The sequence below is a fragment of the Onychomys torridus genome, chromosome 1, assembly GCF_903995425.1.
Source record: "Onychomys torridus chromosome 1, mOncTor1.1, whole genome shotgun sequence".
Lineage (NCBI taxonomy): Eukaryota > Metazoa > Chordata > Mammalia > Rodentia > Cricetidae > Onychomys > Onychomys torridus.
This window is the reverse complement of record NC_050443.1, coordinates 128,618,653-128,646,090: the sequence shown is the minus strand read 5'-3', so window position 1 is coordinate 128,646,090 and position 27,438 is coordinate 128,618,653. Positions and strand designations below refer to the sequence as shown.

Here is a 27,438-nt window from a genome sequence, read left to right as displayed (position 1 = left end):
CGCCCGCGCTCACCGCCCGGTTGGTCCTCTGGCTGCGGCGAGCCCTGAAGACCCGGAGTCCAGCGGGTCCGGCTTCGTGGGGAGCCTTATCTGCGGAGGCCGTGGTCTGGAATCGGAGTATTCGGGGCAGACGCGGCGCTGCCGGGTGAGTGAGTGCAAGCGGCCGGCGTGGCGGGGTCGCGGTGTTCGGCATCTGGTCTTGTCCGCTTCTCTGCCCAGGCTCCTCTCCCTCGTCCTTGTTTCCTGTGGATGTGGGGTCAAATGGTGCTGGGCTTGGAGGCGACCTCCACTCTCGTGCACCTGGTCCCTGGGACCTGAAAATGGCCTGTCCCCTCCCCCACGCGGGGCCTAACACCTACTGCGCAGCCTAGGTTCCTCCGTGGACCCGGAGCTGAGTCTCCATCCCGTAACGGCTGCTCAGCTTCTCGCACCCCAGCTGAGCAGCATTTTTAAACTGTCCCAGGTCCGGAGACAGATCCTGCCTCTTAATTATTTTGTCATCCCCGCAAGCGTAGTCTCTTGTCAGCAGCGCAGTTCCATCCAGCCTCCTGCGGTCCAGGGTCAGGACTGTGCCGTTCTAAGCTTGTAGGTAGTGTCCAGGAGGCCTGTAGCTAGTGGTCTAGAGCTGTTTAAATCCAGGCTCCGCCTCCCCATTTACTAGGTGACTTTGACTTAGACTTCTTGTCACTTTATTTGTGCATGGGTATCCTGGAATATGTGGCAAAAAGGAAATGAGAGAGCCCCTGTCCCGAAGTAGGACTCTGAATCAAAGAGCAACTACAGTGATCGATCTTCATGCTTGGAGGTGTGTGGAGAGAGGCGCTTCGTTCACTTCCTGCACCCTTACAAGAGAATGTAGTGGAGGAGCTAGTCTGATGAATGGCACGGAAGAAGTATTTATGGAAAGCAAGTGAACCTCCCTTCTTTCTCCCTTGGTGGGATTTGGGTGCTCTGGTTCTTTCATGGGCTGAATGAAGGTGAAGTTTCCCAGGAGTCTGATTCTTGTTACACTTCTCCTTTCTCATGGCCACCTCTTCTAACTTTCAGTGAGGGCTCGCTAGAAAGCACATTTCCCCATGGAAGAAGTGTGTTTTTGGACTTGGTGAGAGAGGCTGTCATTCAAGTTGGCAGTTTGAACAAATGCTTTGTAAAGTTACCCACTTGTTGCTTTCTGTAGCTCCCCGTGCAAATCTTAGGTGTCCTTGAACACCTTTCCCTTTGCTGACCTTGAGCTGAAGCCTTGGACTTTTCCAGGGCTAGTGCAGAGGGATGGAGAGACTCAGGGGTGGCAATGGAAAGGCCATACTCATGATTAACCGGCTGCACAGCTAATGCTTTTTGTTTTTGCCCTAGTTAGTGCTGCCCTTGGCAATTAGCTCAGGGGCTTTGGGTGTGTATTGGCCTGTCCTAACCTGTGCCTAGTGAGTTACTCACTGAGTGTCCCTGTGTGTGATGGTGATGGTAAGGGAAGCTTCAGGATTAGTTGATGGATGGATTAATTCATTCCACAAGTGCCAGACAGCTGGAGGGCTGTATACACACTTTCTTGTTGATGAGCAAGACTAACAGCTTGCCCTCAGGGAGCAATGCTTAGTAGGTAGAGAGAAGCAGTAAGCAAACACAATCACTCACTCATTTGCTGTGCACATAACTGGAATGTGTGTGTGTGTGTGTGTGTGTGTGTGTGTGTGTATGTGTGTATGATCTTGGCTTAGGTTGGAGGTCTGGCCCTCCCCGAGGAGCTAGGAGCTAAGTGAAAAAACTATACAAATACAAAACAGGAGACAGAGTTCCTAGAAGGCAGAACTTGTTTGAAGAACAAAAGGGTAGTATACCCCACAAATCAAACCGAAGAACTTTAGAGGAAAACTCCTGAGGCTACAGCATATTGTGCCATTAAGTTCCAGAAGGATCAGGGAGATCAGAAATCTAGCCTGGTATGTATAGACAGGTTTTCCTGAAAACAACACATTGCTTATTCACTCACCCCACTCTCTCTCATGTATTTATAGGGCATTTTAACTCTAGGGAGGGGCTTGTGGGGTTTCTTTGGAGAGCATGTCTGTGGACACCTCATTTCTTAGCATTCACCACCATTCTCAGCTCTATTCTCTATTGACTTGTTTGTATGTGTGCATGTTGTGTGACAAAACTTTACCTGGGGACATGCAACACTCCAGGGTCTACCCTAGGTAGGGAACCCACAGCAGACCACCAAAGACGGATACCACCAAAGTCTAACTTGGTGAACCAGTGAGTTTTATTGGGGTTACCTACAGGAGCAGAAATGACTCAAAGAAAGCCTCATCACCACAGCTCTCAAAAACTGGGAAACCTGCAGTACACTGCACATCCTGTAGCCAGCTCAACAGGTTAGACAGTGTCCTTTCCAAGTGACTCAGTCAGTCTAAACTTCATCCAGGAAGCTTGGCTGGTTTCTGCTTCTTGTAGCTCAGCTCTGCCTTCTGAGAGGAACTCTCAGCTTTTATTGTTTACTCCAGCAAGGAGAGGTAGTGAATTTGGTCAGTTTCAGGCACTTCCTGGAGCTATTTTGAGTTGTTGACTATCATTGCTTTGGGGGAACCAGCCTCCAGATAGCTCAGGGCCCAGGGAAGTCCATAGCTGCACGTACTAGACTTTTCTGTCTGAGGGGCTTAGGGAAAAAGACACTCACACACTCTTGATGGTTTCCCTCAGACCTTTTCTTTATTCTTCTTTGTAGTCTCTATTCTTAATTTTCCTGGTGATTTCTTTCTCTCATTCTTGTTTCCCTTCTACTTCCTTCTAACTCTCATTCTTGATGTTTTCCTTCTAGCCCATATTAACTCTCTCTCTCTATTCTTTCCCTTACAGCTTATATACCCTAGCAAAATCCTTCAGGCAATATAAAAACTACAGTGTGGTTACATTCTGTTTTTCAAGTGAATGATTACAATGAATACACAACAAACAGTAAAAACAGCATGTTTTCCATATCTCTTACATAATTAAACTTTTTATGTATTGCAGGTGAAAAACAGATTATCCCAAGAACCCATGTACATTCATACCCAAGCAGCTTGTTATAGATTAACCATGTGGGCAAGCAATATATTCTTAATCAGGCCTTTTACTGGCAGGCTGCATTTTGCAGTTATAAAGAAAGGGCAAATTAATTTATTTTGAAAGGTAATCATAAAGGAATCATAAACCTAAACTTTTATATATGAAAAAGAATCAGTCAGCTCTTTAAGTCTTCAGGGTATGTACCCACTCATCAATAGTTTTTTATATCAGGAGATTGAGGGCAAAAATGGGTACAAGGAATTAAACATCACCTTTGGTCATCAACCAATCCTAGCAAGAAAAGTGCGTCATCTAGTAATAATTGGGCAGCTTTATTCTTGTTCCCCACCAACAACACATTCAACTATGTGCCTTTCTAAAACTTTAGATTATCTTCTTGGTTTTTTTCATTTCAAAGCTATTTGACAAAACATCTTAGTTTCAGTTATTTTCAAAGTTTTGTTTCAGCTGTGATGCACTCCAAAACCTGTGAACACATCTCCCAACATTAAGGTTATAAGAATTTAAGCTAGCTGGACTATTGGGACTCAATTGTTTTCTTAATCATTAACCTAAGTCACAGTCTACAAAGCTCCTCAATAGAAACTCATGTGTTCTAGCTGTGTGACACTTCCTTGTATTTATTTATTTTTTTAAGATTTATTTATTTATTAAGTATACATTGTTCTGTATGCAAGTATGCCTGCAAGCCAGAAGCAGGCACCAGATCTCATTACAGATGGTTGTAAGCCACCATGTGGGTGCTGGGAATTGAACTCAGGACCTCTGGAAGAGCAGTCAGTGCTCTTAACCACTGAGCCATCTCTCCAGCTCCCTTGTATTTTTATTCATCAGAACTCTGTATAAACTAACATTATTATCAATTAGACCGTACAGCTTAGGAAGAAACCAACTTCATAATAATCTACAGGTAAAAATGCCCAGTAGAATGGGATATTTCCATGAGATAAACACACTACATTACAGGCAGTGGGGTTCTCCCCACACCCAATCATACCATACCATATACCAGAGAAAGATGGCAGCAGCAAACATGTGAAGGCACAGCAGAAGCAAAAGACATTCCGGGGTCCGTGGTCTTGGGGCTTTGTCTGACCAAGATTCACCCATCAGAGAGTTTTCTCCTGGTGGGCTGACACCTTGGACTTCAATTGATACCTGCTGCTCCTCTGACATGGCCACTGGAAGTTGACCTTCCTTTTTAAGGAGCCTCCTTGCAGATGGAATGGTTCAATCTGGAAGGACACTGTTACACAAGTGTACAGATGTGGTGTAGCTTATGTAGAGGCCAGAGGGCATCTTGTAGGAGTCATTTTTCTCCTACCATGTGGGTCCTGGGGATTGAACTCAGGTCATCAGGTGTGGTGATAAATGCCTTAATCTGCTGAGTTTTCCTGCTAGCCCTCCACTGTCATTTTAAAGAGGAAGTTGGATTTGATGTCTTGATGATCTGGTATCTGGGGTCAGCACAGGATGGCCATGTCTTACTCCCCATCCATGAGAAGTGGGAGGAAAGCCCACAAGAAAGCAAACAGTTCTGTATTTGGGTAAAGAGAGAGGGGTGGGGGTGGGGGTTTCCCCTTGATCCAAAAGACCATTTGTAAAGTTTATATCAGAATTAAAGTGTGGGCCTGTAGAGACAGTCATGCTCTGTGTTGTGTTGTCAAGAGAGTGGGGTTAATGTAACATCACTTCTTTTCGTGAAATGAGGCCATTAGGTTGGCGTTTGGAATTCTGCAATGGCAGGAGGCTCTGTCTTGGCAGATGCACGGGTTTAGGCACAGAGTATTCTGTTTGATTTTTGGGTCTGGTAGACTTTCCCTGGAAAAGGTCCTGCTTCCTAGCCTTGAATCCTTATGCTTTTTGTGCCTACTTTCACCAGATAGTACCACCATGGGGACCACAGCCCAAGGGCCCATTCACCTGTTGGATCTGTGTGACCAGAAACTCCTGGATTTTGTCTGCAACATGGACAATAAGGACTTGATGTGGCTCAAGGAGATTGAGGAGGAGGCTGAGCGCATGTTTATCAGGTAAAGACAGGGGCATGCTGTGGTGGTGGTGGTGAGGGAGCTCAGTGTCCTGATAGGTCAGACTAATAGCCTGTCAGGGTTCCTTCCTAAGTGGCTCTTGTGCTGGGGCCAACCTAGTGCCGTGGGTAGGGGAAGAGGCAATTGAGCCCTTCTCCTGGCTCACTGTAGTTAGCTGTGTCTTTGAGTGTGTGGCCTGGGATAACTCGTCTTGGAACTTGCTGCCCTGCCATATGTCCAGGAGGAAGCTCTGAGTGACTTCACATAGCTTTGGAGAGCTTTCCTGGTGATGGTCCCTCTGGCTTGACTTCTCATTGCCAAGAATGGGGTAGAATGTCATCTAGTGAGAGAAGGGGCAGCTCAGCAGTTCCCAGGAAGCCTCAAGTTCACCCTCCTTGTCCTTAACAGAGAGTTCAGCAACGAGCCGGAGCTGATGCCCAAAACTCCTTCTCAGAAGAACCGCCGGAAGAAGAGACGGGTGTCTAATGTTCAGGATGAAAACAGAGATCCCATGAGGAAAAGGTAGGAAAGGCTGGGGAGGCTGCACTAGAGGTGGACTCTGGAGACTTTGGGGAAAAGTCTGGGAAAGTTTGCTCCTGGGTGTGCTGATAGGAACAACAGCTGAAAGGCAGAGCTAGTTAGTAGCCCACGCTGACACTCCCAATTGAGATGCCATGGGTAAAATGAAGTGTTAATCCAGTTCAGAGTACAGGTGTGAACTTCTCTTGGTCACAAAGGTGGAGATGGAGTTTGATTTGAGGTTTGGAGGAGGGAAGAGGCACCAGAGGTGTGGCCCAGGTTGTTGGTTCCCAACTCCTCTGTTGTTGGGTTTGTTACAATTCCCTGCAGAAATGGTGCTGACTGCGGCACTCAGGTAAAGATGCTGGTCATTCTAATCAGGCATCCCTGGTATGTATGTCAGCCAGTTTCATGCCTCAGCAGCAGTATGTCCTTGGAATAAATTTCCATCTCTCTGTTTTCTTATCTTCCAAAGTGGAATAATGGTGCCTGCCTCCTAAGGCCATCATCTCAGGCTTGCAAATTGAGAGTGTGAGTGAAGTTTGCAGAAGGTGCTTAGCACAGTGTGATCACAGAAGTTACTGTAACTTTAATCTTCCCAGTAGTTCTATGAGTAATGGCACTCATTGTCATCCATTTACAGTTGGGGAGACTAAGGTTCAGAGAGGAACAGCTGGTGGTCTCATGGCTAGAGATGATAGAGTCTACATTGGAACCTCCAGATTTTGTCCAGATTCTTTGCTCATACTTCATTGAAGCTGGTGGCTACTAGGGAGATTGACATACTCTAATTTTATTTTTGGGGTGCCCTTGCCCTATTAGGCGGTCTCAGCTTCTGTTCTGCTGCCACAACAGGTTATCCCGCAGGAAGTCTCGGAGCAGCCAGTTAGGCACCCGCTGCCTCCGCAGCAAGGACAAGGTGGAGAAGCCGGCTACTGTTGTTGGGGAGAATGGCTCCCCTGTGTTGCGGCGGATAACTCGGGCTGCAGCTGCAGCAGGAGCAGCCTCTGTGGCATCAGCTGCTTCCTCTCCCACTGCTGGGTTTCCCACAGTGGTCAAGAAAGCTGTGGTGGCGGTGAGCACCAGAGAGCAGCTGAGTGCAGAGCTGCACCTTGTTCAGCTCAAAGGTGGCCTTCCTCCATCTTCAGTCCCAGCTCCAGCCACACCGCCAGCTTCCCAAGGCATCCTGACATTGGAGGAGGAATCAACACCCAAGGAGGCAGAGGCTGGGAAGCTGGAGTCTGTCGCAGTGAGCTCCCTCAAGGCTACCCCCCAGAGCCCCAAGAACAGAGGGGTTGGGGCAGGACGTTCTGTTTCCAAGCTCAAGATTGCTCAGGCCTCCTGGAGCTTGCAGGACTCTCCTGGCTCTCCAGACTCTCCATGGCAGGAGAGGGTGCTTTCTCCTCTCCAACCAAATAACATCTTGCCCACCACAGCCAAGAGCCCTCTTGGGAATGTTCGGTCAGTGCAAAGAAGCCCGATTTCCCAGGATCCCCAAGTGCCACTAGCCACAAAGTACTGTTTGGTGGCCAAACAAGAAAATGCTAATCGTAGGTCAAGCAGAAGGCTTGCCAGGAAGGCTGACAAGGAGCCAGAGGCCTCTGCTCGCATCATCTGTGAGTGTGGGGCAAGTGTGGGGTGATGGTGCAGTGTGTGGCTCAGCTGGGGTGTTTCTGAGAGAACTTTCCATTGACTCTTCAGTGATATGCTTCTCATGTGAATTCTGCATGGAGTCACTATCTAGCCATGCCTGGCTGTTGAAAATGTGTCTAGTCTGATGGAGAAGCTGATTTTATGCCCCTGAACGAGGCAAGTTCTCTACTACTAGACAATAGCCCCTACCCCTTGTTTTTTTGAGATAGGCTCTTGCTATGTAGCACAGGCTGGCTTTGGACTGAAAGTCCTCTGCCCCCAGTGTTAGGATTATAAGTGTGTACCACCAGTGAGCTGGCTTTTAAGGTTTCTTGTTTGTTTGTTTTTCTCTTTAATAGTGTGTGTGTCCACATGCACACACCTTGCCATGGTGTGTGTGTGTGTGTGTGTGTGTGTGTGTGTGTGTGTGTGTGTAAGTCAGAACAACTTGTAGGAGTCAGTTCTCTCCTTCCGATGGTGTTGGTTCTGATGGTTGAACTCAGGTTGACAGGCTCAGCAATTGGGACCTTCACTTCTGAGTCATCTCACTGGCCCTGACATTTAATTGTCATTGCACTTTCTTCAATTTAGATTCAAATGGCCACATCGCTAGTGACTGCCACTACAGGGTGACAGATTTAGTTCAACTTCATTCATAGATGAGGAAATAGACCTAGAATGTTAGCCCCAGTATTCCCACGGTCCTTTTCCCCAGAGTCAATATATCCCTTTTTGCTGTTTTGGAGTGATGGACTTAAATTCACTGTTCCTGTATGTAACTCCAAATGGTGAAACTGCTGTGGAGATGTGCCACATAGAGCATGTGGGCTGGTACCCAGTGACTGTTTTCATTATGATCAGATCTAAGCCCAGAGGTCCATTGCTCTGGTGAGGATAGCTCTTATGAGCCATAGAGGAAAGTAGGCAGGGTTGGCTGTCTGAGTGGGTGGGGACTTGTGGTAAGATTCTGAAGGATGGTTGTGCTCTGGCCAGGTGGGGAAAATGTAGCACTAGCCATTCTGGCCAAGGAAACAGCTTGCACAAAGACTTGGTGACATCAAGTAGTAAGTGGTGGGCTGCTTGGTGCTTCTTGCCACTAAAGCAAATGTCCAGTGGCTGGAGGTTCTTAGGCACCCTGTAAAAACAAGGGGGTTGCTAGATCAGCCTCCTGCAAGACCCATTTCAGAGGACAGGCCAAGTTTTATAGGAAATGGGACATAAGTCTATCTGGCTTTTGTAAGATTTGTGGAAGAAAATCTGTCTGCAGCAGTGCTTTTTGGCTCCTTGGGGTTTATACCTTTTAATAGAAGAGGAAACTGAGGTAGACAACCTGAAGAGTCCAGAAATTGGGACTTGAGCCCTCTTGCAGGAAAGCAGGTGCTGAGTGATCTGGGGTTTGTCAGGCAGGTGAAGACATCACACCTTGGAAGGTTCTCTCTGGCCCAGCTCTAGGCTCTGCAGCCTGGAGAGACAATCTGGGCCATGTGCAGCACAAGATTTGGCCCACTGTCCATTTTGGATTCAGGAGGCCTGGGGTGGGTTGGGTGTCACAGGTGTTACTTGGATTTCTTCAGGCCTGAAATTGGTCCTGGGGTGGGGTCTACAGGGCTAGATGAGCCGGGAGCTATGGGAAGGGTAGGAGGAACTGGGGAGAATCTCATAGACACCCCCCTCTTCTTTTTTGAGACAGGGTTTCAAGACTGCAGCCTTGGCAGTCCTGGAACTTGCACTGTAGACCAGGCTGGCCTTGAACTCAGAGGTCTTCCTCCCAAGTGCTGAGTTTATTGTGTGCCACCATGCCCAGCTCCCTCTCTAAATTAAAGCCCCCACTCCTGTTCCTTCCCATCTCCCCATTCGATCCTGTTTACCCAGCTAGTCCCTTTTCTACCCTCCCCCACTATCCCTCCTTACCTTCCTAGTTTCTGCAGTTACTTACTCCAGGTTATAGTCTCAAATCTGAAGATTTGGAGTTAGGAACCGCAAATGGGAGTACATGAGACATTTGTCTTTCTGGGTCTGGGTCACCTCACTCTGTAATCTTTTCTGGTTCCATCCATTTACCTGCAGATTTCATTTGTTACAGTGGAATAGTTAATGTGTGTGTGTATCCATCCACCGAGTTTATAGACAGTGTGGAGGGGCTGTTGCAAACTCTTGTCAGTTGGGCGAGTTGGTGGTAGGATATATTTTAAAGCTTCTAGCAGTGTGGTTCCAAAGACACTGCCATCTTTATGGGTGACTTTTTATCCTTTGAATCAAGACATATTAACACCTGGCTCCCACATTTTGTCAGCATTCCAACCAGAAATTGGTATAAATGCTACTGTGTCAGGATTGTAGCCAATTTTCTTAATGGATGTAGTGACTTCCTTAATTTCTTTATATCTCTTCTTGCTGTAGGGTGACTTGATGAAATTCATTTTGTTGGCACCAACAATTAGCTGCCGATTCTGGGAGATACCAGCTTCAGGTTCACCAGCACTAGCAGCAACAATCAGGACAGCACGGCCATCCTGAGATGGATGTCTGAGCTGATGTTTTTGATCAAATCTCTGTGTCCTGGGTCTTCAGTGATAGTCACATAATGTTTGCTGGTAAAATTTCCATAGGAAGATGTCAGTAGTGAAACCATGCTCACGCTTTTAGTTTCCCCAAGACAAGACTCAGGCGTACTTGAAAGAGCTGCTTCCTATCCCAGCAGCCTCCTTTTCAAACTTGGCAGTGCTTTGTCAACTCCACCGTGTTTGTAGATGGCCAGTAGTGGTAGACTTGCCATGCAAGAGTGACGCTGTGCATGGGAGTCTTTTCCATTTTTGCTTCAGATTAGTGGTGGTTCATAACAATAAACCTGTAGCTCGCACTGTAGACCAGGCTGGCCTTGAACTCAGAGGTTCAATAAGCATTGCCTGTTGCTCTTCCCTACAGCCTTCCCTGCTCATGGATGGGCTTCTGGGTTGTTTGTGAGCAAGTCTGTCTAATCCCAGCCCAACTGTCATCTTCCTTCTTGAGATAGAGGGAAGGTGGGGAAGAGGCAGGGACCAGAATGTGGAGTCACTTAGCTCCCAGGTGACCTTCTCTTAACCTCAGTTTCCTTTCTGAAATGGTAATGACATTTGCCTTGAATGTAGTTGGAGAACTAATCTTGGTGTTTGGGTATGGTCAGTAGCTCATTTAGACAAGTTAACCCTGGGTTGTGTTACTGAAACTCAAGGGATGAGAACGGGTAAGGCAGAGGTGTCCCGGTGCTTTTCTGATGCCAGGCTCTAAAGTGGACCTGGGTGGATAACTCAGGTGGCATGTCATTTGGGTTCTCCCTAAGGCAGCTTTTGACATACCTGCGGCAGAGGAGTGGGAAGGAATGAGGCAGGAAAGGGTGGTTCGGGAGCCTCTGGAATCTAGTAGTGGCATACCGAGGACCTGAAGCCTCTTGTCTTCCTGGTCTGGTGTGCATTCCCCAGGCGGAAACTTTCTAGCATTAGTAGGCAGATGGGGACAAGGGTCCCTGCTGTGGGGTTTCTAGAAATTCCAGCTGTATAGGTCAGCTTTGTCATTTAGGCTTCATGGCTAGTTTTTTTTTTTTTTTTTTTTTAATTGGAGGGTAGTCCTCCTCAGTCCTTAGGCCAGGCCGCTTCTTTGACACTGGGCCTGTTCTGGCATGCAGGGGGTGCTTAACATTCCAAGAAGTCTTTGTGCTGTAGAATAGTTATATGTTCACTTGGGTGTCTTCTGGTCTTCTGGCCTTTTTACCTCGCTTCTCCCGCAGTCAAGGAGCTTGGAGTCAGGAGAGAGAGGCAGGGGCAGAGGAGGGGTGTCAGGGTGCACTGTGTAGCATGAGTCAGTTGAAGAAAGAAGGCATTCCAAGATGAAATTTTAAAGCATATGTGGCAGCAGGAAGGTCCAGCCTCTAATGGACTGAACTCCCGAACAACCGTAGAAAGGCATATTTATTGATTGGTATACAAAGTATTTCCTCATTCCAAGGTCCCTAATCTAATTTACATGTCTTACTAAAGGAGAGCATCACATGCCCTCTAATTCATTATTATGTATCATTTGCAATACACAATAATATGAGAGCCTCAGGTGACTAATGTCATGGGATGGCTTGCAAAACAGTTCTGCAAATCACAGAAAACAATCACTGTTTTCTACAAGGATTCTTCAAGGTCAGGGTACTTCTAGAAAACAGCTGTTCATTCTCGTGTCTACCCCCATACAGAGACTTAAATTCCTACAACAAAGGGGAGCAGATCTTCTGGCCATCGACCCCTCACAGTAGCATCTATAGCTGCCAGTCTCCTATTGTTGCTGCTCCCTCCTGGCCCCCAGCCTGGATCCCATATCCCAGAAGGGAAAATTCCTGCTGCTTGTTCCTGCGGAGTTCTCCTTGCACCCTGCCAGTTTGTTGCTCCAGTTTGTAGCCTGTCTTCCCTGTTTTTCTTAGGCCATGGGCACCACCTAGTTTCCTTGTCTCCTTAGCTCCGGCCTCACTTTCCTGACCTAGGAGCTGGCCTTTTTCTAAGCCCTGCAAAGCCCTTTTTTCACTTTGTGGTCTTGGCGAGTGTTTTTCCTTCTTCCTAGATCATGGGCACCATCTCACTCTGTAGTCTAGATAGGCCTAGAATTTACTGTAAAGCTCATGCTGACTTTGAACTTGTGGCAATCCCTCTGTCCCAGCATCCTGAGTGCTGGGATTAAAGATATGAACCATTGTACCTGTAATTAATACTTCTCGAAGGACATTCCTCATTGAAACTGGGCATTGCTTTTCTGTGTGTAATAGGATGATAGAGTTCGGAGCTGAAGCCTTGATGTGTGCTAAGCTTCAGCATTTTCTCCTTGGCTCTGCTGCTTTGGTGTTGTTTGGGCAAATGTTAATATAGTAAGAAGGAAAAGTCACAATTTAATACAGCAATGAAAATAGTTAAGACCTGTGGATCACCCAAAAGGGTCTCAAGTATTTCCAGAAGTTGGAGAATACACTTTGAAAACCACTGTCTTCCTCTCCCTCCTCTTCCCCTTTGGTCTTCAGTTCAGGTCTCCTCATCTAGGCTTCAGCATCCTTGACTTGGTTGTTGCACGTACCCTAGTTTACTGTATAAGGTCATCTGATGCTGGTAGGAAGACCCAACAATGGCCTTGTTGGTTTTTCCTACCATTGCATTGAGCCTCCAGCCCCTGGCTCAAAGCCCAATACATAGTAAGTACTTGATGAATATTTGTTGAGTAAATAAGCTGCTTATGTTGGAGCCCAGTGTTATGGCAGACATCCCTCTTTCCAAGATACTCCTAGTCTAGAGAAGAGGTGGAGGTGTGCCTGCTAGGCAAGCCACATAAAGCTAATAGCTGCATGAGATTGTGAGGATGAGTGAGGGTCAGCCCCGGGGCACAGTGAGGCCTGTGTGTGTGTCTATGAAAGGAGCAGTGATTATGTGCTTGTCAAAACTTCCTGGATTTCTTGGCCTGGTTCCTGACTGGTTTCTGATGGCATCTTTTATTTTTTTCCATTTCTTCTTCAGGTCACAGTTACCTAGAGAGGCTCCTGAATGTTGAAGTGCCTCAGAAAGTTGGGTAAGTTCCATGCCAGTGCCTCCCACAGGGGTGGTCAGGGCACATAGGGGGCAGGGTGGTAGAGGTGACACCAGATGGGAGCTTTTACTGAGGCTAAGCCTTCCCTCCTCATCCTGGACTCTTTCCATGGCCAACAGCCATGATCCCTTAGTCTGGTCCCTGTAACAGGCAGCAAGTAATGACTGTCAGATCTCTAGGCAACATTTCATCAGTATCACTTGTCAGCTCTGGCTCAGGAGTTCCATGGCTGTAAATGAGGCATAACAACCATTTAAAATGAGGTGTGGTGGAGTGGGATAGCCTGGGGCTCAGGGGTGCTTCCTGTGCTGGATTAGACTTAGCATTACTTGGGGCCAGGACACTGACTTCTCATAGGTCATGCTCTGCTATCCTGAGCTAGCCCTTCCTGACTTTGGGGCAGAGGTTCAGTGCTTGGGATGAGGAATTGGGGTCTGGGCATACCTTTGGCTTAGCTGGCCTTTGGGTGAATAGTGAGTAGGCCTCAAAAGAGATGGGACTTTTCTGGTCCCCCTAGATTGAGACAGACCTGGGTAAAGTATCTGTCTGCTCTGCATCGTTGGAACAATGCCTAATATACTCACCTTACAAAGGAAAATAGTTTATCTTAGCTCACAGTTGTAGAGCCTTCCACCTATGACCACTCAGCTCTGTCACTTTGGGGAGCAGTACATCATGACGGGAGTGTGGTAGAACAAAGCTATTTACCTCATGGCTAGGACTTGAAAGGAGAAAGGGAGGAAAGGGCTGTGGTCCCATACTCACCTTCATGGGCATACCTGTCTGTGCTGGGGATGCTGTGAAGGTGTTGCTCTTATTGATTGATAAATGAAATGCTGATTGGCCAATAGCCAGGCAGGAAGTATAGTGTAGGCAGGATAAGGAGAGAGGAGAATTCTGGGAGGTAGAAGGCTGAGTCAGGAGACACTGCCAGCCGCTGCTGCCACAAAAAACAAGATGTAAAGTACCAGTAAGCCATAAGCCATGTGGCAACATATAGATTAATAGAAATGGGTTAATTTAAGATATAAGAACTAGATAGCAAGAAGCCTGAGCCATTAGGCCAAACAGTTTAAATAATGTAAGTGCCTGTGTGTTTATTTGGGTCTGAGTAGCTGCAGGTCTGAGTGGGACTGGAGAAAACTCCAATTACATACCCATTATAAGCTGAAGCCCTCTAGCTGGGTCCCACCTGTCCAAGTTTCCACTGCATTTTAGTAGTTCTATACTGGGAACAGAGCCTTTAATACATAGGTCTTTGGGGACAGTGAAGATCCAGACCAGATCAGGTTCCCATCCCAAATGAGATCTCTTGACAGGATTTCAAACAAGATTCAGAAACTGCTGGGCAGTGGTGGTGCATGCCTTTAATCCCAGCACTAGGGAGGCAGAACCAGGCGGATCTCTGTGAGTTTGAGGCCAGCCTGGGCTACCAAGTAAGTTCCAGGAAAGGCGCAAAGCGACACAGAGAAACCCTGTCTCGAAAAACAAATAAGCAAACAAACAAAGATTCAGAAACTGACACCATTCTCTACTCAGGAAGGCACTGGTGATGGTTGCAGTCCTCCTACCCAGCCTAGACTGTTGGTTTGTGGTCCAGGTCTGGTCACTTAATATTGGCCCTACCTTGAGGAGTTAGCAGAAGCTTGGACTTAGAATTCTCACAGTGCCCTGCTTTGCTTTCAGCCTGGAGCAGGAGCCCACTGAGGAGGCTGAGCCTGAGAAGGCAGCGGAGGAGCTGGAGGTGGCAGCAGAGGAGCCAGAGGTAAGGCCACAAGCCAGAGTTAGATAGGTCTTGAGCACTCCAAGTCTGAAGCTATGTACCACGGCTATCCTGACCCTCAGGATCCACATGGGCTTCTTCAAGCCTCAGTTCTTCCTGTAGGTCTCCAAAAACAGTGGCTGTACTTCGAAGCGCCACAGTGCCACCAAGACTGTGATTAGTACGCCTACCTCGAAGCCTGTGGCCACTGGCCAGGCAACAGCCGTTGAAGAGCAGCAAGGTGAGTTGGCTTGGCCCTGACTCGTGGCATACAGAGCCTCATTTTCTGGTCTGATAGGCCAAAGATAAGCCTGAAGAGGTCGTGATCTTCTGGCCGGAGCTGTTGCTGAATGTCACGTAATTAGAGCTAGATGATTAGGAAGAGGAGAGAAGTGTCTGAATGAGGTGAAGGTGCCATATCAAGGTCTTGAGGCCCACTGCAAGGGGTTCATGAAGAACTACAGGCTGGGGTCTGAATGTCTATCTGGCCTCTTGCTTCTGGCTTGTTTTTAACTTTTCTAGTTCAGAAAGGGCATGATTACTGTGGACTTTGGGAGTTGGTTAGGAACCTGGCTTCCCAGGCTACTAGTAGACTTTTGGATTCTGGCTCCTGTTTCTCTGTGGAGGATGATTTCCCTAGTTTGAAGAAATGGTAGCTGTAAGGTTTTAAGCGAAGTGTCCTCTTTATGAAGGCGTCAAGGACAGTTGTTATGCCAGCCTGAAAGCTCCCAGGACTGCTGCAAAGACCCTTGGGAGTAAAGGGTGCTTCCTCTTGGTGTGGGATAGGAGGTACTGTGCCCTGTATGGTGCCCCATGAAAGAAACCTGCCTCTCCTGTCATGGTAGTATCACCAGCTGAAGGCCCAAAGAGCAGGAGAGTTTACAGCTTGTCATAGGTCTCTGCACACAGAATTTTTGGGATTAGAGGGGGTGGCACCTAGTTTGAGGCTTTGGTGATATGGTCCTGCCCTTTGTGTCACAGTTGCCAAGTATTAGGGCTGGAGGACCTGACCTGGGGGCCAGTATCCTGGGCTCAAGGCTAATTACTGCTACGGTTAGTGTTTCTGCCATTGGCCACCCTGAGGTTGCCAGGAGGGGGCCTTGCTCCTGCTGTAACTGTTGCTGCTGGACCCCTTCCCTAAAACTGGCATGTATACCCCACTGGCGTCAACCATACAACCTCTCTGAAATTGCTCTCTTCACAGAACCCAAGCTTGACCAAACAGATGGACACAGAGAACCACCCCAGAGTGTCAGGTTTGCATCTGGGAAGGGGTATACAGGTAGTTCTGGTCTGAGGCTTCCAGAGGGCCTTGAACCAAGCTGGGGTCATTGTGTAGGGAGGGTAGGCATGTGGCCAGGCATTCTGCTTCTTGGCTGGTGTCAACTCTACTCTCTGACTAAATAGAGAAAGCAGCTTGATTCTGTAGATGCTGGCTTGGGAATGGGTGATCATGTCCCTCTGCATCCTTCTGGCTCTGACTTTTGACTGGCCATCTCCATTTTTCTGAGTGGGCAGCAAAGGGCCAGTCTGCATTCTCTTTCAGTCTGTGGTTTGAACTCAGAATTTTTTTGCAAAGGATGATCTTTGTGGGATATAGTAGGGCTATGAGGTGGGTTCTTAGGTCGTCTTTATGATGTGTCCTGTCCTGGGCAGGAGGAAACGCAGCTACAAGCAGGCAATGAGTGAACCAGACGAGGAGCAGCCGGAGGATGAGGAGCTTCAACCCCCCCAGAACAAGACCCCTTCCCCACCCTGTCCAGCCAACAAGGTATGCAGGTTCTTGCCCTTGCTTGGTGTCTGCCCTATATGCTCTGTGCTGACCCTGGCCCTGGTCTGCAGGTGGTACGGCCCCTCCGGACCTTCTTGCACACAGTGCAGAAGAACCAAATGCTCATGACCCCTACTTTGGCCTCCCGAAGCAGTGTCATGAAGTCCTTCATTAAACGCAACACTCCCCTCCGTGTGGACCCTAAGGTAAGGGAACCTATTCCCTGGCTGTGCTTTGCTGGAACTGGGGCAGTGTGGTTGAAGGCTCTTAGTTTTACTGAAAGTAGTGTGGGCCTGGGCATACAGAGACCTGGCACTGATCCCAGGCCAGTGAAAACCTCTGTGGTCAGGGGTTGCCTCAATACTGTGGTACTGTGCTGACGTTATGGATCCTGGGCTATATGACTCAGAAGCTCAGCTGTTTGGTGAGCCCTAGGCTGTAAAGTGGGAGGATTGGCTTAGCAGACCTAATGCTGGCCATCATGTCCACAGACCAGTGGTGGGAGTGACTTGGGAGGAACAGGTGAAGACACCTTTATTGTTGGGAGAGAAGGTTGGGTGAGATGAGGTAGTAGTATGTTGTGGTGAAAGGCCCCAAGTAGTTCATGGCCTGCCCTTTCGGACATCCCTTAGCATTCATTAACCCTTGGTGTTTTTCTTTTTCCTCTCCACAGTGCAGCTTTGTTGTAAGTAAAGCCTTTTCCTGTCCTTTACAGAGCTGCACCTAGTTCTTAGCTATATCCATGTCACTGTGTAGCTGACAGCCCCGTGGAAGCACTAACATCTCAAGTGGGAGTGTTAGGAAGGCAGATGTGCATGTGGGGGGCACTGGAGTCACCAGGGTAGCTGGTGGGATCCAGCTGTTCTGGGACTGTGCATCCTCCCACTGTAGAGATTTCCCTCTGCCCTTACCCTGCTACCAGGAGGACATAGATGGGGTGTGACCTGCAGTGTTTATCCAGGCCACAGCCATTTAAGTGCTCCCCACAGCCATCTACTTCCTCATCCCCAGCACTGGGGCCTGAGGGTCTGAGAAAAGAACAGACATGTCTCTGGTCCACAGAGCCACTGTGACTTACTGGATCATAGACCTGAACAGTAGCCCTGATGGGAGGTGTGATGGGGTAGGTCTGGTAGCTTTAAACTGAGACTGGGTCCAGATGTTATTGGCATCTGGAAACAAGACCAAAGAAGCTGTTCTTTTCCCAGACACCTCAGAGCTGAGCTGAGCTGGGCTAGATCACTTGCTGTGCAAGAGCTTTGGAGAAATAGGACCTGGGCACAGGCCATAATCCTGTTCCCTGCGCCTGGTGGTTGCTGTCTAGACCAGTTATTTCTTAGCGTCTTGGCATCTGTTTAAAGAAGTGAAGATGCACACACATATAAAAAGCATGGGATTTTCTTTTTAAATTATTATAGTGTGTGTATGTGTGTATATTCATGCACATGCAAGTACATGTTTGGAAGGTAGTTAGAGGACAGTTTTTTGGAGTCTGTTTTTCTTTCATCATGTGGGTTCTGGGGATCAAAGTAAGGTTGTCGGTCTTGGTGGCAGGTGCTTTTGCCCTTCTCAGAGGTTCAGTGTAGCCGGAAGTTTCTCCTATCCTGCCCAGTCCCACGTCAGGACAAATCTCCCCACCCGCATCTCGCAGATGCTTGGTCCTAAGTAAACACACAAGGGGGCTTATATTACTTCAAAACTGTATGGCCTATGGGTCAGGCTTCTTGCTAGCTAGCTCTTATAACTTAACTCAACCCATTTCTGATAATCTATATGTTGCCACATAACCATGGCCTTACTGGTCTGCTGGCATCTTGTTCCTTGGGCAGAGGGCTGGCATCTCCCCCAGCTCCACCCTTTGTCTCATCTTTAGTGTAAATGTACCACTTGACCTTATCCTGCCCTGTCATAGGCCAATGCAGCTTTATTTATCAACCAATCAGAGCAACACATTCACAGCATATAGAAAGACATCCCACAGCAGTTCAGCATTTAAAAGGCAAAGTTCAGAGTAGATACACTACAAGGGAAGAGTAGGGTCCTGAGTGGGTCCAGGAGAAAGGGGAGCTGGTTGCTAGGAACAGGGTATAGATGGTTTTCTGCTCTGATAAACTTTTGATTGACAGTTGGAAACTTTGACCTATGCAGGTGTGGGTTGTATATCCCATAATTTTAGCAACATATATGCCCAGAAATACATAGGCACATGATGTTAATAAGGTCCCCCCCCCAAAAAAAAAAAGTTCATGCTGAGGACACAGGTTGCTTTATTATGCATTCACTCTAAAACTGCTTTGCTCACTTCCTTCTAGTTCTGTGATAGGTTCTAGGGTGCATTTGACTACAAACTACAGTCAAAATTGCTAGGGAGGAGAGTGCTGCTTTTCCTAGCAAGGACCGTGTGTAGCTGCAGCTAGAGCAGTTGCTCAGTACTTTGTTGGAAGAGGAGTACTTGTTGGCCAGGTCATGAAGGATGTCTTGGGTTGCTGAGCTCTGCACACCTGCCTGCTCCTCACCTTGATGCAGCCCCTTGTTCTTAGAGTTCCCGAGAAGAGTTGTGAAGGCGCTGGAGGCCTTCTGCCTTGGTAGGTGGGAGGGTCCTGAACAGAGAGGCTCCCCCACCCTGCTCAGCATGTCTCCCAGGACGCTAGTTTGCCAGCCATGTGGCTTCAGGGAGTTATTTTTGTGCCTGGCAGTGAAGAAGGCTTGACTGGTTCCTTCCTCGGTTGGCCATTCATTTCCTCCTCTTCTCTGCATTGACTAAGGCCTTGCAGGTGTCATGGGCATAGCCAAGAGGGAACCCAAGTCCCTGCAGAGGGCATCTGGTGGGTATAGCTCAGATACCAGAGACCAGGAAGTTTGAAGTGTTCTGGGTCTTGGACACCTGAGTTTTCTCAGCTACAAAATGAGAGTACTTGAGGAGATTTGGTGACTTGGAGAGTGGGTGTGCGTGCATTCCGAACAAGGATAGGTTTAAAGTAGTTTGTTGGACACATGGAAGGAAGAGTGCTCAGGTAAAGCCTCTAGGCAGAGGGGGCTACTCCAGGCAGAGGGGGCTACTCCAGGCAGAGGGGGCTACTCCAGCTTGTAGCTTCCTCTCATTTTGCTTGGGCCTTGAGGGTGGTTCTGGGAACATAGATGACCAAAGCTCATTTGAAGTCTGGGCCAGAGAAGGAATGAATTCTGTAACAGGATGACTCTGAAAGCACTGATTTACAATTAATGCAGTAGAAAAAATGCCCTGGCTGGTGCAGGGAAACTTTAACACTCAAGCTTAAAAATGAAAGACTGTATCTCAGTCTTGTTGAAAGCTGGAGCTTGATTGGCTATAGGAGGAAAAAAAGTGGGTGGTGGTGAGCATTGGGTACCACCCAGCCTTTGTTTCTGAAATGCTTTTTTTCTCAAGGAGAGCATGTGTACAGGAGGTAGGAGAGAAAGTTTGTTTGTTGTTGTTGTTGTTGTTTTGTGTGAGTGTGTGTGTGTGTGTGTGTGTGTGTGAGTGTGTGTGTGTGTGTGTGTGTGTGTCTGTCTGTCTGTCTAAGACATGGTCTTAAGTAGCCCTTGTTGGCCTTCAGCTCCTAATCTTCCTGGCTTTGCCTCCCAAATCCTGGGATTATAGGTGTGTGTCACTATGATCTTTCCGTCTTTCCATTTCTCTCTTAAATGTTTTTTTGTTCCTCTGATCTCAGCAGCCACACACCTGTTCTTAGTTACTAGGAATATTTTGGGAGATGTGAATTGTGTTCAGTCATATTCTACCTTTGGTGGTTAGCCACTGTCCTTCTAGATAAGGTTTTTGAACTTGTCTAAATATTGTTGCATTTGAAGTAAGTTTCTTATAAATGCCACATAATTGGCTTTTTATAAAAAAATGTCAAATGTCTTCTATTACACACACACACACACACACACACACACAAATATATATATATATATATATATATATATATATTATTTTATTTTACATGTCTGGGTGTTTTATCTGTATGTATGTCTGTGCACCATGCACTACCTGCATGCTTGGTACCTCGGAAGGCCAGAAAGATGCATCAGCTCCTCTGGAACTGGAGTTACAGATGGTTGTGAGCCCCCTTGTGGGTGCTGGAAACCACTTGTCTGATCCTTGGCCAGGGGATGTTTGGAGCCCCTCCCACCCTTGCTGTTGTATATGGCTGTGACTGTGTCCCCATGGACTTTGTGGGTCTGCCTGGGAGGTGATGCCAGCACTGATCTGCTGTTCAGCTAGCTATCTCTTAATGTTGTTTTAAACGTTATTAACGCAGGCATATCACATGCAATTTGGAAACTAAAAGGAAAGACATACCATCCTTGATCTAGCTCACTAGCCTGTACAACTGTGTTAACATTTGATGGTACTTAATTTTTTTTAAGTGTAGTGCATGTGCATATTCCTAGCATGTATTGAAAGTCATAGCAGTGATAAATGACTGTTCCTTCCTCCTGCTTTCCCAAATAGAACGTTAGTAAACACTTTATAAGTTGCCTTCCTTTCTCTTTGCATTCTTAGTCTTTAGTCTTTTTTTTTTTTTTAAGCTGTTTATTTAATTATAATCGGCACACATCTAATTTGAGGCTGCTTTTTGTGTTACTTACAAATTGGGTTTTTGGGAGGCATTCAGGTGCTTGCCTAGGTTGGGCACAAGGTATGCTGGGACATCTCTTTCCGAGAGGCATCTGCTGCCACACTGGTTGAGAACTGATGCCCGCTGCCAGGCAGCCTCTGGGGTTGGGTGTCCTCACTCACATGCCAGTGCCGCCCGCCTGCCCGCCCTCTTCAGGAGAAGGAACGCCAGCGCCTCGAGACTCTGCGGCGGAAGGAGGAGGCTGAGCAGCTGCGCAGACAGAAGGTGGAGGAGGACAAGCGGCGGCGGCTGGAGGAGGTGAAGCTGTAAGTGGCCCAGCTCCCGGCCCAGCCTGCCCCAGCCTAGGCAGGCTCTCCTTAACTCTGCTTTGCCCGTAGGAAGCGTGAAGAGCGTCTCCGCAAGGTGCTGCAGGCCCGTGAGCGGGTGGAGCAGATGAAGGAGGAAAAGAAGAAGCAGATTGAGCAGAAGTTTGCTCAGATTGACGAGAAGACAGAGAAGGTGAGCCTGGGCTGGTGGGCAGCGAGGCTGTAGGTTGGTGGTGGTATCTGCTGGAGCCCAAGCACTTTAGGCTTGGCAGCGTGAAGGGCGGGACTGGACTCCTCCACACATCGACTGGGTGACCTGTATACCCCTGCTTTCTGTCACATGAGCTCTGGAGTCTCTTCTGAGACAAGTTAAATGCTGGCCTAAATTTTCCCAGCAGCCCTTTGTGAGTGGGCAGTCTTGGGCAGGTATGGCCTTTTGTGCCTTTTCCCTAGGCTCTGGGCAGCAAGAAGGGTTTGTAGTGGAATGGGGGTGCCTATCCTAGAGCCCTGGGTCCCACTCTGCATACTGAGTCTGGGGCTGCTCCAGAGAGCACATGTGAGTGGATTCTGCAGGCTAAGGAGGAGCGGCTGGCAGAGAAGGCCAAGAAGAAGGCAAATGCCAAGAAGATGGAGGAGGTAGAGGCGCGCCGGAAGCAGGAGGAGGAGGCGCGCAGGCTCAGGTTGCTCCAACAGGTGCGCTTACAGGTGGGGACAGGGAAGAAGTGGGGTAAGACAGGCACTGACTGCCTCCATGTTAGGAGAACTGGCTGGACACACCCATTCTGTAGAGCAGATACTCCTGGATCTGCTCGCTGACTTGAGGTTTGGGTCGTGGTGACTTTTTCTAGATGCTGAAGTTGAGGATTAAATATGTACATCTGGTATTGGGCTCCATGTCACAGCTGCTCTTTCTTAGGTTGCTCAAGTAGCAGCAATCTTGCTGATATGGTTGTAGTTGAGAGAAAAATTCACTAACATATGTGAAGTATGACATGCCTGGTATATGCTGAATGTCATGCAGGTGATTGTACTTACTCTCCATCCTTGAGCCTTATACTTGGAAGGGTAGGGCCCTGTCTCTCCCTAGGAACTGGCAGTCTTACTAGAACAAATGCCCATCGTTGGGGAGTTCTAGACTAGCCAGTATGGTTTTTTATGCTGTGATAGCTACTTCTTCAGTATTAATGCATGCTAACTCAGCAGCTCCACGGGGTGCAGGTGCTGCTCTTGCCCTGTTTTACAGATGGGAACCTGACCATTGGGTCAGGTGGCTTGCCCATTGTACCCAGCTAACTCCAGGCTCCACTCTTGCTCGTTAGTTCTGCTGCAGTAGTTGCCAGATGCCTTTTCAGTCTGGCCATGATCTATAAAACTTCACTTGTCGAGGCGTCTGGTGACTCAGTTCTAGCTGATGTCATGATGGTGGCCAGTGCCTTAGGAGCCCGGGCTATGGGCCGGAGCAGCCCCTTAGCCCTTGGCTAGCTTCTCCCTGTGGGCCCAAGCCTGGCTTGCGTGTCCTGCACTTCAATGCATTGCCAACTCAGGAGGAAGAGGAGCAGCGGCATTACGAGATGCTCCAGCGGAAGAAGGAGGAGGAGCAGGAGCGGCGCAAGGCAGCTGAGGCCAGGCGACTGGCAGAGCAGCGTGAGCAGGAGCGGCAACGGGAGCAGGAACGCAAGAGGGAGCAGGAATGTCTTCAGGCCAAGAGGTGAGGCCGCCCACTGGCTGTTTCCTGTCCTGTGGGAGTGAGAGGCAGCATGGCCGTTGTTTCTTGGCAGCTCTCCTCTTCACTTGAGGGTTGGCGGGCTTTCCCTTGGCTTCAAAACCAGGTGTCTACAGCTGGTGGACCACCAAACAGGGTATATGTTAGCTGGGAGAGAGTCAAGGGGTAACAATTAGGGTCACTCCATGTTTTGTTCTGCTTCCACCAAATGTGCTAACTCCTTTGTTGTCTTTCTCAGTGGATACAGTAGGGGGCTGGGGGATTCTTAGAAGAGACTAGTACTCCTCCATAGGGCTGCCACAGGCATCATGGCAGGAGGGATGTTTGTAGTGCAGTGTAGGACACTGAGCATCTTTAGCCCAGACCCCTGTGCTTCCCTTGGTGGTGGTGATAACCCAGTGAGGTGTTCCCCTCACTGACATTTATTAGGATTGTGCCTGCATTGTGCAGAGCTATAGGACAGCAACTGTTCTCCTACTCAGCTCCTGAGAAACTCTATCTTTGTGGTGGGTGCAGGCTTAGTAGAGAAGTGAGGACTTTAGCTAGAGGGCTAGAATCGCAGGGCAGTGTAGGGTACATGTAGATGGACACAGAAGTGTCCCTGGTCTTATGGGTAGAGTCAGAGATAAGAGTCTGGAATGAGATGGGTGGTGAGGTCTGTATTAACTGTGAGGGGTGAGGGGCATTGTGGTTGGTCGCTCTGAGGTTGCTCTGAGCTACATGCTCCGCAGGTTTTCTTCTTTTAGCCTTCCTTGAAGCTCTTTTTGTTGTTGCTGGTGGTGGGTTTTTGTTTGTTTGTTTGTTTTGTTTTTCTTTTTTTTTTTTTTAAAGATTTATTTATTTCTTTATTATATGTACAGTGTTCTGCCTGCACACATCCCTGCAGAAGAGGGCGCCAGGTCTCATTACAGATGGTTGTGAGCCACCATGTGGTTGCTGGGAATTGAACTCAGGACCTCTGGAAGAGCAGCCGGTGCTCTTAACCTCTGAGCCAACTCTCCAGCCTTACTTGAAGCTCTTCCGGCATAGAAACTATCAGCTTTACATAGGAAACTGGCTTGAGAGGGAGGCTAAATGACTTGTTGGAGGTCCAGCTCCATCACCAGCCCCTCCCCACTGTGGGTGGAGCTGAGTGCTCTTGTTTCATGTGGAGGTTGTGACAGGGCTGGAGGAAAGGTGTTACTCTTCCCATTGTGAAAAAGAGAAGAGTGAGGCTTAGAGACCTCACTTGCACGGAAGAGTGGGGTTGTATGTTGTTAGACGCCAAAGTCAGGCTCAGAATCTTGCTTTTGGAGAGTCTAGCTGTTGGCTCTAAGCTGGTGTCTCATTCTACTGTCCCATTCTCTAAAGGCATGCCCACTAAACCTAACTTCCCTTTCCGGGATGGGAACAGGGCTAGGGCCCCACTACTGCTCTGACAGACTCTTGGTGGTCCTCAGGGAGATGCAGGAGAGAGAAAAAGCCCTGCGGCTGCAGAAGGAACGACTTCAGAAGGAACTGGAGGAAAAGAAGAAGAAGGTAGGGTGCTGGGAGCATGGGCTTCCTATGGGGTCTATTCTGAGCTGTGAGGTGAGAGAATTGGGGAGCCTGGGCCTTGCCACATGGGGTAACAGTGTGGCAGGAGGAGAGGGAAGACACACATATCTTGTTGGCTGGGTTCCAGGAAGAGCAGCAGCGCCTGGCTGAGCTTCGACTGCAGGAAGAGCAGGCGAAGAAGGCCAAGGAGGCGGCCGCAGCCAGCAATGCCCTGAATGTGACTGTGGACGTACAGGTGAGGCCCGTGCCTGAGTTGGGAAGGGCCCTCCCTGTTTTTCCCCTTTTTCTTTTGGGTGACAGGGTCTGGCTCTGTAACCCAGACTGGCCTCAAAAATTTGTAATCCTTTCACAAATTTTTACAAATGTTAATCCTTAATCTCCCAGTTCCAGGGATTACAGGCATGTAGGCCTATACCTAACTTCTCTTTTTGCTATTTTCCATAATGCATAGGTTTTTGATATTATAAAACTAGAATATTACTTGAAAAAAAAAAACAAAAGCCTTTTTTTTGAGACAGGACCTTGGTATAGCTCTAGCTGGCCTAGAACTCCAAGATCTGCGGTCTCTGCCTTCTAAGTACACTACCATATCTACCCTAGACATCTGTCTTAACACATGTAAATTTCTTTCCTCTGATGCCTATGTCCCAGTTAATCACATTGGGATTTAACAAGTTCCTGTCGATGAATGAGTATTTAAATTGGTTACAGAATACATTATCACTGCCTCAAAGTCAAGATGTTCAAGTTAGTTAAAGGACCAGGGGGCTAGTTGAAGTCAGGGTGTGTCTTGAGGTCTCTCCATGGGGAGGGACATGCTGAAGTGGAAGAAAGTTAGCAGGGTACAAAGTGGTTTATATTGCCTGGATTATTTAAATGGAAAAATGTCCCTAAAGCTTTTCTGTTTTCTTCTCCTTGAGAAGTGGGTGGAGATGATCAGAGTGTCAGTGTCCTCCAGTAATTCAGAGGAGGGAGTAATGGCCATGTTGACTTTCTTCCAGTCTCCTGTTTGCACCTCATATCAAATGACTCCACAAGGACCTAAATCCCACCCCAAGATCAGCACAGATAACTATGGGATGGACCTAAATAGTGATGATTCCACAGATGATGAGGCTCATCCCCGGAAGCCCATCCCTTCCTGGGCCAGAGGTGAGCAGAGCCCAGTGCTTGGGCCGCCCTCATTCCTTACCTTTGTGGGATGTGGAAGTGGTGGCCTAGCTGCTGCAGGTATATAGGCTGATGTGCTAGTGGCTGTAGCATTGATCGGAGAGACCTGTGGTGGGCTTTGAGCTGCACCTAGAGGTGGGAGGGGTACTCTGGCCTGAAGTCCCATCTGAGGATGTAGGATGAAGGGTATTGCGTTCCTTTACTCTTGTTGAATGTAGCTCTGTGACGACGGAGTCTCCTCCTCAGAGGAGGCTCTTGAGGCTTGTACCCATGTCAGCAGCCATGGGCGAGCCTAGAACTGAGGGTGCAGCACCATTTGGGTGGAATGCTAAGAGCTAGGCAAGGTCATGAGAAGGGACGTTGGTACTAGAGCAGGGTTTGACCTGAGTCTGGAGGTCTCCAATATATACAGGGGTGTAATGTTGTCTCTGGCCTGGGCTTGAGGATCTGCTAGGGTGCTAACCTCAGAAGAAGATCCTTAAATCCCACAGTGGGTCAGCACTAGACAGAAGACAACTTACTTTCATGAGTCTGACCTTGTTTGAAATGAACCTGTAGTAACTAGAATCTTACTTTCCTAAACCACTCAAGCATGGGCCAGTGTGGCCAGCGAAGTTGCCCGATAGTAGTTGATACTGGATTACTTAGTTTCTGTATCTGTGAAGAGGGCATCATATTAGGACCCAACTGAGATGATTATTGAGAGTGAAGTAATTCAGGAATAATACCTGGTGCAGAGCAAGCCCTGAGTGTGTGTTCCTTCCTCATCCTCAAGGGTCCTCCACAGCCTGGTCTGCAGGGCTGTGACTCCCACAGCTCTGCTCCTTCAGCCTTCACATTTTTCTTAGGGTCTGTGAGGTTGGGAGAGTAGCCAGGCAAGAAGGCTTAAGAGTTGGAGACAGGCTTGTCTTCACACTTAGCTCTGCCATTCATCTGCCATGTGCCTCGGACAAGTCTCTGCCTACAAAATGAGGAAAATAAACTATCGTCTAAGCCTGTTTCCAGTGTGCTTTGTTTGTGTTTGGCTGCTAGAAGATGGAGATAAGAATGTAATTGGTGTGGGAGGGGATGGTCAGGAGGAGGCCTCCAGAGGAGCAGATAGTGTAGGGCAGGGCATGCAGGTATGGAGAGGGTGGCTGGACTGTCTCTGTATGTAGTACATGGGTCAGGGAAGCTCCCAGAGAGCACCAGGCAGTGATCCAGGCCTCTGATTCTCTCCTCAGGCTCCCAGCTCAGCCAGGCCATCGTCCACCAGTACTACCACCCCCCGAACCTTCCAGAGCTCTTTGGAACCATTCTCCCTCTGGACTTGGAGGACATCTTTAAGAAGAGCAAACCCCGCTACCACAAGCGCACTAGCTCTGCTGCTTGGAACTCACCACCCCTGAAAGCCACCAGGGTCCCTAGCAGCCTGGTCTATAGCCTGAAGAAGCCATGAGGCAGGTCCTCAGTCCTCCTGGCAGTACTGGTCCTCGCGTGTCTGTCTGTTTCTGTGTTGAGCTGGAGCCCTTCTGTGTGACATGCCATTGTTCAGATGGATGTCAACATCCTCTACTTGTCAGGGGCTCCCAGCCCTGTGTGGAGGATGGGCTTGATGGGTGGCTGGGGGAGAAGAACCTGGTTCAGCACTGATTGGTCTGTAGGCAGTACTCTGTAAATAGATTGTTGCAATTCAGTTGACTTTTAGTTTCTAGTGTTTGTGAGGTAGTTTAATAAAGTCTATACCTTGAA

General features: G+C 48.3%; 1 protein-coding gene across 2 annotated transcripts; it reads left to right on the top strand.

Moving 5' to 3' along the window:
• LOC118570250 (inner centromere protein) lies at window positions 1-27,438 on the top strand. Of its 2 annotated transcripts, XM_036168634.1 has the most exons (19): window positions 1-145; window positions 4,949-5,099; window positions 5,505-5,618; window positions 6,471-7,231; window positions 12,767-12,818; window positions 14,523-14,601; window positions 14,722-14,839; window positions 15,803-15,854; window positions 16,255-16,369; window positions 16,441-16,575; window positions 17,043-17,054; window positions 21,169-21,278; window positions 21,351-21,471; window positions 21,852-21,971; window positions 22,823-22,986; window positions 24,441-24,519; window positions 24,665-24,772; window positions 25,539-25,689; window positions 26,931-27,438. In XM_036168634.1, exons 2-19 carry the CDS (start codon window positions 4,960-4,962, stop codon window positions 27,143-27,145), a joined length of 2,646 nt encoding a protein of 881 aa, XP_036024527.1. In that variant the 5' UTR covers window positions 1-145; window positions 4,949-4,959; the 3' UTR covers window positions 27,146-27,438. The 2 variants fall into 2 exon arrangements, with proteins under 2 accessions (XP_036024527.1, XP_036024533.1); XM_036168640.1 differs by lacking the exon at window positions 17,043-17,054.

Coding starts and splice junctions, on each gene's coding strand:
- LOC118570250 (XM_036168634.1), top strand. CDS start 4,960: ATGGGGACCACAGCCCAAGGGCCCATTCACCTGTTGGATCTGTGTGAC. Junction 7,232..12,766: donor GGCCTCTGCTCGCATCATCT/GTGAGTGTGGGG, acceptor TTTCTTCTTCAG/GTCACAGTTACCTAGAGAGG. Junction 21,972..22,822: donor GGCTCAGGTTGCTCCAACAG/GTGCGCTTACAG, acceptor TTGCCAACTCAG/GAGGAAGAGGAGCAGCGGCA.